Consider the following 12,460-nt stretch of genomic DNA (forward strand, 5'->3'; position numbering starts at 1 on the left):
TACAAAATGAGGGTGAGTTTAGAATATTTACAGATGAACAGAAACAGAGAGAGTTTATAACAAACAGACAGGTTTGCAGGACATACTAAAGGATGTGCTATAGCCTGGAAAGTAAGGATGGAGAAAGAGTCTTGGAAGAGAGACTAGAAATGAAAATTATATCAGTAAAGGTAACTAAAAGTGTCAAAAGAGTGGTGAAAATAAAATATGACAGATAAAACCCAAAGGTGAAAATGGGTGAAGAACTGTCTTTATAGTAATAACATTGAATGTTAATGAATTAAATTCCCTAATCAAAAGACACAGACTGGAGAACTGGATAAGAAAATATGAGCCATCTATATGCTGTCTACAAGAGACTCACCTTAGGCCCAAGGATACCAATAGATTGAAAGTGAAAGGCTGGAAAAAGATATTCCATGCACACAGGAACAACAACAACAAAACAAACAAACAAACAAAAAACCCAGAATAGCTATACTTACCAGATGAAATAGACTTATAAGCTTTAAAAGCAAAACTATTATTAGAGACAAGGAAGGACAATTATATATTAATAAAAGGGATAATTCACCAGGAAGAAATAACAAACATATATGTATAAGCACCTAACCAGGATGCCCCAAGATACATGAGGCAAACACTGGCAAAACTGAAGGGAGAAATTGATGTCTCTAAAATAATAGTTGGAAACTTTAATACAACACTCTCAACACTGAATAGAACAACTGGGCAGAGGATCAGTAAAGAAATAGAGAGCTTGAATAATATAATTGGACTAAACCTAATAGACATATACAGAATATTGCACCGCAAATGGCAGGATATCTTTGAGAAGATTAACAAATCAAGAAAGCCTTAGTTAACCAGGTCAGATGGCCCCTCTTTGGAAATGGTGTTTATGTGTGATGAATCTGGACTCAGATGGGATCTCCCTTCATAAGACTTTCATGCTAATGTACTGGAGGTGCAGTTAATGTTGGGGTTTAAGATATATTTAGGGGATTTGAATCTCTGGACTGACAATGTGATAGCCAGGTCCTGAGCCTCAACAGACTCCAGCACCTACAATCTGTTTTATTGGACTTACCACACTCAGCTAAGATGGAGTTGAAGAAGGACAACCACCACACCATGGAGCCTAGAGTGATTACAACTGAAAGTGGGAGGATTGCATCCAGCATCCATGTGGAATCTAAGCCTCCTCTTGACATAGAGGTGCAATGGACACAACCAATCCAATGTCCACATAGAAGAGGTGGCATTGGATTGGGAATAGTGGACATGGTGGCTGATGGGTATGGGGAAAGGCAGGAAGAGATGAGAGGTGGAGGCATCTTTGGGACATGGAGCTGCCCTGGATGGTGCTTCAGAGACAATCATCGGACATTGTATATCCTCACAGGGCCCACTGGATGGAATGGGGGAGAGTATGGGCCATGATGTGGACCATTGACTATGAGGTGCAGAGGTGCCCAAAGATGTACTTACCAAATCCAATGGATGTGTCATGATGATGGGAGGGAGTGTTGCTGGGGGGGGGGGGGAGGGGGGGGTGGGGGGGTGGGGTTGAATGGGACCTCACATATATATTTTTAATGTAATATTATTACAAAGACAATAAAAGAAAAGAAAAAAAAAAGAAAGCCTTAGTTAGACTGACAAAGCATATTACCTAGTTTCAGTGTAAAAACAACATGGTACTGGCATAAGGATAAGCACATTGACAATGGAACTGAATTGATGGAACCGATCTATGGTCAAGTGATTGTTAACAAGCCCATCAAATACACCCAGGTTGGTCAGAACAGAATATTCAACAAATGGTGCTGGGAGAACTGGATATCCATAGCCAAAAGAAAGAAAGAGGAGCACTATCTCACACCTTATACAAAAATTAACTCAAAATGCATCAAAGAGGGAAACGGACTTGGCCCAGTGGTTAGGGCGTCCGTCTACCACATGGGAGGTCCGCGGTTCAAACCCTGGGCCTCCTTGACCCATGTGGAGCTGGCCCATGCGTAGTACTGATGTGCGCAAGGTGTGCCCTGCCACGCAGGGGTGTCCCCCGTGTAGGGGAGCCCCACGCATAAGGAGTGCACCCGTAAGGAGAGCCGCCCAGCGAGAAAGAAAGTGCAGCCTGCCCAGGAATGGTGCCGCCCACACTTCCCGTGCCCCTGACGACAACAGAAGCGGACAAAGAAACAAGACGCAGCAAATAGACACAGAGAACAGACAACCAGGGGAGGGGGGGAGTTAAATAAATAAAGAAATCTTAAAAAAAAAAAAAAGTTCATGATTACTTTTTTAAAAAAATTGGATCAAAGACCTAAATATAAAAGCAAGAACTGTAAAGCTTCTAGAAGAAAATATAAGAAAACACCTTTAATACCTGGTGGTAGGTAGTAGATTCTTAAACCTTAAACTAAAGCATAAGCCATGAAAGAACACATGGATTAATGGGAACTCCTCAAAACACTTTTGTGATTAAAAGGACTTCATCAAGAAAGTGAAAAGGCAGCCCACTCAAAGGGAGAACATTTTTGGAAACCACATATCCAATAAGGGTTTGATTTTCATTTATATAAAGAGATCATACAATTCAACAATAAAAGAGCAAATAATCCAATTAAAAATGGGCAAAAGATTTAAACAGACATTTCTCCAAAGAGGAAATACAAATGGGAACAAAAGCACATGAAAAAATGTTCCATATCACAAGTTATTAGGGAACTGCAAATCAAAATGCCAATGAGATCTCATCTCCCAACATACAGAATGGCCATTATTTAAAAAACAAACAAAAAACAATAAGTGCTGGGAAGGATGTAGAGAAATAGGAATACTCCCTCACCATTGGTGGGACTGTAAAATGGTACAGCCTATGTGAAGGACAGTTTGGTGGTTCCTCAGGAAGCTAAATATAGACCTACCATATGATCCAACAATTCCTCTACTGGGAATATATTCAGAAGAACTGAAAACTGTGACATGAACAGATATCTGCACACCAATGGTCATAGTGGCATTGTTCACAATTGCCAAAAGATGGATACAACCCAAGTGTCCTTCAACCAATGAATGGATAAGCAAAACATGGTATATACATACAATACAGTACTATGCTGCAGTAAGAAGAAATTAAATTGGGACACATATAACATGGATGAATCTTGAAGACATTTTGCTAAGTGAGGTGAGACATAAAAGCACAAATGTTGCATAGTCTCACTAATATGAACTAAATATGAAGAATAAATTCATGGATTTAAAACCTAGAGTATAGGTTATTAGGAAATAAGAGGAGGGCTGAGAAGGACTACTGATGCTTAATGTATGTAGAAGTTTCAATTAATTTAAGCTAGTGGAAATGTATAGAGTTGATCGTAACACATTATAGTGAGTAGCAGCTGGTTTGCAAATGGTAACAAAGCTGGAAAGGGTAGTCTAGGGATGTAAATGTCAGTTGAAAGAAAGCTAGAGGATAATCTAGGGACTGAACAACACAGTGAACCCAGAGGTGGATGAGAATTGTGGTTGATGATAATGATGCAAGAGTGTACTTCTGTGAGCTAGAGCAGATGTGCATCACTATTGCAGGGTGGTTGAAACGTGGAAAAACATGGGAAAATACAATTGATGTGACTGATTGACTGTGGTTAACAACAATACTGTAATATTCATGCATCTATGCCAGAGATGTACTGTGTTGATAATGGGGGAGTATGGAAAAAATGTGCCAAATGTATGCTATGGACCATAGTTGGTGGTAATAGTCTGATGATATTTTCTCATAATCTGTAACAAATGTTCCACCAGTGTGGTGTGTTGATGAAGGGGTATTGTATGAGGATTCTACACATGTGCATGATTGTTTTGTAAGTTCACAACTTCTGTAATAAAAATATATTAAAAATTAATAATAGGGTGGATTTGGGGGAAAATACACCAAATGTATGATATAGAGCATAATTAGCAGCAACATTTTGACTGTATTCTTTCATAATTTGTAACAAATATCTCACATAATTCGTAACAATGCAAGGTGTTGGTGGTGGGTTGATGTATGTAACCCCTGTATGGTTTTATGCATGTTTTCTTTGTATGTTTATAACTTTTACTATGCACTTATTGTTTATGTATGTTCATGTATAAATGACATACTTCAATAAAAATTTTTTAAACATCAAGAAATGGGCAAAAGTCTTGAACAGACATCTTAAAAAAGGGTATACTAATGGTTAAAACCATCTGAAAAGATGCTCAACATCACTACCTATCAGGGAAATTCAAATCAAAATTACAATGAGATAACATTTTACACCCACTAGAATGGCTACTATTTAAAAAATACAAGTGTTGAAAAGGATATGGAGAAATAGGAACATTCAGTGCTGGTGGCAATGTAAAATGGTGCAGCACCTGTGCAAGACAGTTGGCAGTTCCTCAGGAAGTATTCAATTACCTTATGACTCAGTAACCCTGCTACTAGATATATACCCTGATGTATTGAAAGGAGGAACATGAACAAATATTTGCACATTAACATTCATAGTGTCATTATTCGCAATTGCCAAAAGATGGAGGCAACCCAAGTGTCCATCAACTGGTGAATGGATAAATAAAATGTGGTATATACATGCAATGGAATATAATTAGCCATTAAAAGGAATGAAGTCTTGATGCATGTGACAAAATGGATGAACCTTGAAGACATTATGCTCAACAAAATAAGCCGGACAGAAAGTGACAAATATTGTATGCTCTCACTGGTATGTTCCCACTATATGAATTAATTAAAATAAGCAAACCCATAGAATTAGAATCTAGGGTATTGGTTACCAGAGGCTGGGTAGTTGGTACAGAATGAGGAATTAATGCTTAATTTGTACAGAATTTCTGTTTAGGTTGGTTGTAAAGTTTTAGAAATGGATGGTGATGATGGTAGTACATTATTGTGAACGTAACTAACAGTACTGAATTATATATTGAATGTGGCTAAGGGGAAATTTTAGGTCTTACACAAGTTACGAGAATAAAAATTCTAAAGCATCTTTTTAAAAATTTAAAAAGTATTTTAAAAATTTAAAATATAAAACATAGGACCATATAACACAGTGGACCCTATTTTAGACAATGGACTAGAATTAATACTAAGTATAAGACTGTTATTTCATGAATAATAACAAATGTTATTAATACAAGGTGTCAATAATAGGGTGGTATATGGGAAAATACATTTACTTGTAAACTACAGTTCGCAATACTATTTTAATATTTTCTTCAATTTTAACACATGTACCTCACCAACGCAAAGTATCAGCAATGAAGGGGGGTATATGGGACCGCTGGGGTTTTTTTTACATGATTTTTCTGTAAACGTACAACTTCTCTAATTAAAACAAAATTTAATAGGACTTATTTCACAGGTCTGTTTATTGGGTGTTTTAAATGTGGTAACCCATGTAAATTGCTTCACATTGTCTAGAACATAGAATCTCTTGATAAATACTGGCTAGTATTGCTTTTAAAAAGTACAATTATTAAAAAGTGCTATTGAGTTATAGCAAATGTTCCTCACCAATGTAAGGTGTTGCTGGTGGGGTGGTGTATTAGTCTGCTAAAGAGCTTCTGATGCAAAGTACCAGAAATCTGTTGGCCTTTAGAGAGGGTATTTATTTGGGGTAAAAGCTTACAGTTACAAGGCCATTAAAAGTCCAATTCAAAGTTGCTTTCTCACCAAAGTCAGTTGCCCCGTGTTGAAGAGAGATGGTCTCTGATCTCTGGCTTGTCTTTCCTGGCATAGTGCCTGTTTCCTTCCAGGCCTACTATATCAGTCTCAGCTGTAGACTCTCTTCCCAAGGTCAGCTGCAAACTATCCCGGAATGGCTTCTGTCTCCCCAGGACTCCAGCTGCTCAAGCTGTCTCCTTTCTGTTACACGGCAGGATAAAAAATGGCAGAGCTCTCTCCTCTGTGTGTGTGTCTAAGTGTCTGTTTATATTAGATCCAGCAAGGACTCAGCAAGGGGGGGACTCAACCTGAGTCACGCCCACTCACATAGGCAAATCAAAATGCCCTAATCTTAACAGGTAATCTAATTAAAGACACCACAGCTGAATATAGTGCAATCAAAGGGTATCGCACCCAGAGGAATAGATTAGTTTACAAACATAATCTTTTTGTGTTGGGATTCATAAAATAATCTCAAACTGCCACAGATGGTGTATGGGAATCCTATATTTTTGTAGGTTGTTCTGTAAATTCACAACTTCTCTAATAAAAATATCTTAAAAAAACAAAACAAAAAGAGTACTGGCCTTTTGAAATCAGAAGAGACCCCCAACTTTAAAACCAGGTCTGCCATTAATTAACTCCATGACCTTGTGAAAGTTACTTATCCTCTTTAAGTTTCCCATCTGTAAAATGAGTTCACCACCGTACATACCTCACAAGGTTGTGGAGGATTTAATGAGATATATACATAGAGCACTTAGCACATTCCTTAACATTTAGTAAGTCCTCCATAAATGTTATATGGTATAAGTAGTAATCGAAAGTTTCCTCTTCAATTAAATGTTAATAAAAATGCTTACACTGCTTCCTAGGCAAAGTTCTGATGCAAAAAAATCTTTTAGATTTTGATGCTGAACGGATGTAAGGTATTTTGGACACAACTCTAACCTCACTTTTATAAAATTTGCTTTCCCTTCGCCTGCCTGTAAATACCCAGTATTAATTAAAAGAAGAAAAACACAAGCTACGTTCCCCAGATACAAGTACCAGAAGCCCAAAGAACAGTATTAAGATCAGCACCCGCAGACCGGACCTCGGTAATTCCTTGGAGTTCACCTCTAACGGCCCCCTCCCCTTGGAGCCGCGCAAGCGTACACTGAATTAGCTCTTCTCTCCCACGTTTCCTCGCCTCCAACCCCCTTTTCCCCAGCTCCCCCAACACGCAGGCGCGTCTCCTCAAATCCTGTCCCTAACCCCCTCCTCTTTCTCGTCCTTTTATTCCCCTTCCTCGTCCAACGAATAAGCAGGTTCAAACGCTGCTCTGTGCGGGTGGAGGCGATAGTGAGGTCACGTGATGAGCATCCTGCTGCCCAACATGGCGGAGTTCGACACCATCTCAGAACTGGAAGAGGAGGAGGAGGAAGAAGCGATAACGTCGTCGTCTTCGTCGCTGTCGTCTTTATCGGGGCCCAACGAGGATGATGAAGATGAGGAGGAGGAGGAAGAGGAGGAGGAAGAAGAGGAGCAGGAGCCGCCCCCGCCTCGGGTAGTGAGCGAAGAGCATCTGAGGCGATACGCCCCCGACCCTGTATTGGTTCGGGGCGCCGGCCACATCACTGTGTAAGCGAGAGGGGGCCGTGGGGGTTGAAAAGGCTGAGATTTGGCGACAGAAGAATGAGAAGGTGATTGAGTGGCCTATGGAGTGGGGGAGGGTAGACTGAGGCTTACAGTTAGAAAAGGACACTTGGTCTAAATGGAGAATCCTGAGGGACGGGTGGAAAGGACTTGAGGCGAATGTAAGTGTGATACCTGGCACCAAGGTGCAGAGAGAGTGTAGGATAGGGAAATTAGAGGTTTGGGAGCCAGCGGGATTGGAGTAAGGGTGATATCTCCTTTCTTCTGCGTATTCTGGTAAGAGAGTAGTCTTTGAACTGCAGGATGTACCATGATTTTGTCCTGCTAAGATTGGCGTCTAGTGGAACACAGTGCTATGACATTTGACAAGGTTAAACCTGGATTCTTCAAAACCGAAAACATGCCATATTTTGTGAATAATATGATAGTCGACCTATCCACCCACATATTCATCCATCCATTCTTCCTGTCAAATCCTTGTCTGAATGAACACAATAATCCTTTCCCTGACCTTATCTCTCCTCAATCTGACATTACTTAAGCATTAGAGGTTAACTTTGAGAGGTGGTTATGGAAAATAGAGCCAGGGATTTTGGATAAGAGTCCCAGCTTTGCTTATTAGCTCTGTGAACTCAGGTTACTTCTCCATCTGTAAAATGAGGGGTTTGGAGTGGATGGGTTCTAAGGCCTTTTCCAACACTGAGATAATTCTAAGATACCACCAGGGGATTTTGTAGGCACAAATATTAAATATGCAAATTTTAATATATATGAAAATTAGTCCCCCAGGAGCTGAGGATGATTTCTTGAAAACTTTTCCAGAGTGACTTTTTGAAAAACTGAAATCTGGAATCATATTTGGGAAAATAAAAGGGGAGGGACTTTGTAATAGTAATTGCAAAGCAAAAGAAAAAAAATTAAGGGATCTCTGAGCTTTAAAGGTGCTCCCTCATTTTTATGTGCTTGTACTTGAAAATTTGAGTATTGTGTCATATCCTTTCAATTATGCTATGTTTGACTGCATTTTCAAAATAGACTTTTTTTTCCTATTAAGTCATGTTGCCTCTAATTTTGATGATGGCTCACCTAGCCCCTTTGTCAATTGAGTTCATATTATATGAAATCATATTATAATAATATGCACCAACTCCCCCCATCATGTTAGGTTTTAATTTTGACATGTTGAGGATTTTGCTTATGCATTTTTGTGATTTTTGCATGAAATATATTAATAACGATTTTGGAATTGTGAAGGGTTTGGGGAGATTTTTAGGTCTGCCCTTCGATTAGGCAATTTTAATAGTTTTTCTTGGTCCAAGAATTTTGCAGATAGCCTACATCATTCAGATGCCTCCTTACTGTGCTGATATACTTCCATTACTTTCTGTCACTAGGGAGACGGTTTATTGCTTGAACTAATTATGATTCTGACACCAGAGGTTACTTTCATTGCAGATTATTCCACATGACTAAACAGAAACGTTTTCTTATAACAGTTCATAATTTTATACTCCATTTCAACTCACCCCCTTCATTATTTTCTAAATTCAGACAGTAGAGAGGGAAGAGCAACGAAACAGAATTTCAGTTCCCTGAAAGTTAATTGTTGTTCCAGCCTAATCTCCATTAACATGGTAAAATAATCAGTTTTCTTCATTAAAAGCAAAGTATTGTCATTTGCCTTGCCCAGACCCTTGTGATGGGTATTAGATCCCTCCCAGCTCAAAAATTCTGGAATTGGATGGAGCAGATGTGGCTCAAGCAGTTGAGAACCTGCCTCCCACATGGGAGGTCCTGGGTTCTGTTCCTGGTGCCTCCTGAAAAAAAACAAAAATGAACAATAAAACCAACTCAGCAAAGCCAATGTAGCTCAGTGGTTGAGCACTGGCTCCCTACATATGAAGTTCCGGGTTCAATCCCTAGCCCCCAGTACCTCAAAAAAAGAATTTTGCGATTGGGAGTGTGAGTAGTGGTGCTGGTAATAATTATTGGTATTAACTGACTTCGAAGTCAAAACCTGAAAACATCAAACCAATACTGGGACTGCTGGCCAATGTATATAATTTGAAAACTTATTTAGTTGTATTGTATGCATTCTCTCTCCTGGAAAGCACATTTGATATACAATGTCTGGGATTTGATAAAAGATTAAATGTTTAGAAAAAAGTGTTACTGAACCTGAGAAAATGGTCTTCCTATGGGAAAGCCTTCCTTGGATCAGGTAATATTAGGAAATATTTAAGCTTATCCTGTGACATCTGAAATAGCAGCTTGTGTTTAACTTTTTCTGTCTGGTAATTGTTAGAGTTGACCTAAACTGTGTGCCTTATCTGAATGAAAATTTCTTATTCTCACCCAGTACTTATTTTTTTTTCATTCTGTGTGCAGTCTTCTATAGAGTTTTTTGTTTCTCTTCAAAGTGTAAAATTTGTGTGTCATCACTTCAAATTCAGTATATGTTAAGTCCAACATTTTTCCCTCCCCATATTGGCTGTTTTCCAAATGCCCTCTTTCTGACCCTGATATCATCATTCTAATATATATATTAATATATATTTATATTTTATATCATATTTAATATCCTGGAGTCATTTTAACTCTTCTTTCTCCTTGAATTGCCCTATACCACTTTGTTCCAGAATTATGTCATTATAGCACTTGAAAGGGCTCTTAAATTTTTCATTTTCTCTGTTCCTACTGGTACCACTGTAGTGTGAGATACTATCGTCTGCTTGAATCACTGCAAGATTTGCAGTCTCTCGCCACTTCATTCCATTCTGCATGATTTTGCCAAACTAATTTTCTTAAAACGCATTTTAATTCTGTCTCTTTTCTACTGAAAACACCTGCATTGAATCTTAATTAGGTTTGAATTCCTGTGCCTTTCTGCAGCCTCAGAGCTCAAGGAGTCCTTCCATTTGCCCAAAGCTCATTCCTCCACTCGTGTCTTCAATTCCTTTTTCTTCCAGCTTCCAGACCTTGCTCCATTGGGCAGCACCTTTATCTCCAGCATTACCTCTCTCTGACTCTACTGGCACAGCCTGTAAACATGCCCAGAGACTCTCATTCTTTAGAAGCAAAACAAGTCCCCCTTAACCCAGATTCCCTTTTAGCTACTATCTAGTCTCTTTTCTTTCCTTCTCTAATTTCTTAAGAGTGGCTATATTCACTATATCGACTTCCTTTTCATCCCTCTGTAATCTGGATTCTGCCACCGTGACTACAGGGGGACTGGCTTCTTGAGAGATAACTATGTCCTTGTTGCTAAATCAATAATCATCTTTTATCCTCTATTTTTCTGGGCCTCTCTGCTGCATTTCACACTTAAATGATTTCCTCCTTCTCAGGCTTCTATTCCAGGGGTCACAAGCACACAGGCCTTCAAGGGCTAGGCACATCACAGAAAATGGTACAGCATAAAGAGCCATGGGGCCTTAGTTGAACTAGAAGGTATACGTCATGCCTAAGGATATTTCATGATTCCAACTACATGATGTCTCCCAAATAATTATCTCTGTACCAGACTCTATTCAGACTTTTATCTAGTTGCCTGCAAGACTTCTTCATCTGCTAGCCCACTGTCATATTAAATTTAATATGTTCAGTACAGAATGCATCCCTCCACATCCCTGCACATTCCCACTACCACCCATCAAAAAGAAAACCTTCATATTTCTATATTCTCCATCTCAATTGAATGTACCTCCATTTATTCCATTACCCATACTTGGTTCCTCCTTCCCATTCACTAATCATTAGCAGTCAGCAAATATTAACAATATATAACCTAAACTTTTTTCCTGTCTACCACCTCTTTCCGGATTCAGGCCTTTTTCACCATCCTAACTACCCATCCTTCCTTCATCCTTGTTACCCTCACATGTATCCTCCAGCCTACTGCTAGACTGAGATGCAGATCTAGCCAAGCCAACTCCCCGTTTAAGACAATTATATGGTTTTCCCTGTACTTATAGGATAGTTGAAGCTCTGTAACATGGCATATAGAACCCTTCATGAACTGAACCCTGCCTATCTATCAACCTAATCTCCTGTCATTTCCCTTGCTGCTTGTATTCATGTTATGGCATGTTCTTTGCCTCTACTTAAGCTGGGACCTCTATCTAGAATGCCAGTGTCTACCTCCTCCTGACCAGCTCTTCATATGTCATCACTTCCTTTCAGTCTTCTCTGTTCCCAATAAATTGTAGCCTGCAATGGCAGGAACAATGTCTGGTTTCCTCTGAATCCTCAGTTCTTAACAGAGTTCCTGGCATGAAGGAGATACTTTGTAAAAATGAGTTGAATGAATACTGGTTTGCTTTAGTACACTCAATATACCCATTATAGTGCAAGTTATATTACAGGCCCTTATTAAATACTAGTTGGTTGACTCAGTCTGTTCAGACTACTTCTCTCTGAGCACAGATATATGCTGATACAATAATATCACCAGTCCCAGGGATGGAGTTTATGGCATAACCTTACCTCTGAAAGCTTTAATAAGTTAGTTCCTAAGTGTCAGAGTACCTTTGTCTACTTTTATCATCTTAACCTTTTGAAATTCTATTTTCTTTAATGCATTATTACTATTTTAACATGCAATTCATTACAATAATTTCTTAAGAAGTAGTGACTTAACCACACTAATTATATATTTTAAAGAATTCAGATTGCACATCCAGTTCTGACTCAGTGATCATAAGTGGTTATTTGGGGATATTTATCCACAATTTTTTAAATGTAGCTAAATTAATTTCCATGGATTTGAGGCTATGGAAACAGAAATAATGAAATGTCTCTTGGAAGTATAGTGTTTCAGAAATATTACACATGTAAGTGATAAAACTTAGTACCTATCACTTTTCCTCTTGATTTTTAATGAAAAATATTTAGATTCAATGTATTGAAATATAAGGAAAATTATATCTCATGAGATTTTTTTTCTTATTTATAGGCAGTGACCACATTTTTGTAGTATTTAAAATATATAGAGGGCGGCGGACTTGGCCCAGCAGTTAGGGCATCCGTCTACCAGATGGGAGGTACACGGTTCAAACCCCGGGCCTCCTTGACCCATGTGGAGCTGGCCCA

At 38.8% G+C, this 12,460-nt stretch overlaps 1 protein-coding gene across 7 annotated transcripts in view; it reads left to right on the top strand.

Annotated features, from left to right (window-relative positions):
* The first annotated feature begins 6,900 nt into the window (after positions 1 to 6,900).
* Positions 6,901 to 12,460, top strand: part of CHIC1 (cysteine rich hydrophobic domain 1) — a 113,596-nt gene continuing 108,036 nt past the window's right edge. For 5 of the 7 annotated variants that reach the window (XM_071213007.1, XM_058291623.2, XM_004470803.4 and 2 more), the window contains exon 1: positions 6,922 to 7,354. In XM_071213007.1, coding sequence (XP_071069108.1) covers positions 7,089 to 7,354 — 266 coding nt within the window. In that variant the 5' untranslated portion in view covers positions 6,922 to 7,088. Of the gene's footprint in view, positions 7,355 to 12,460 lie in introns of all 7 variants that reach the window. The other 2 variants (XM_004470802.3, XM_071213009.1) reach the window with 2 other exon arrangements.

The sequence above is a fragment of the Dasypus novemcinctus genome, chromosome X (genome assembly GCF_030445035.2).
Source record: "Dasypus novemcinctus isolate mDasNov1 chromosome X, mDasNov1.1.hap2, whole genome shotgun sequence".
Classification (NCBI taxonomy): domain Eukaryota; kingdom Metazoa; phylum Chordata; class Mammalia; order Cingulata; family Dasypodidae; genus Dasypus; species Dasypus novemcinctus.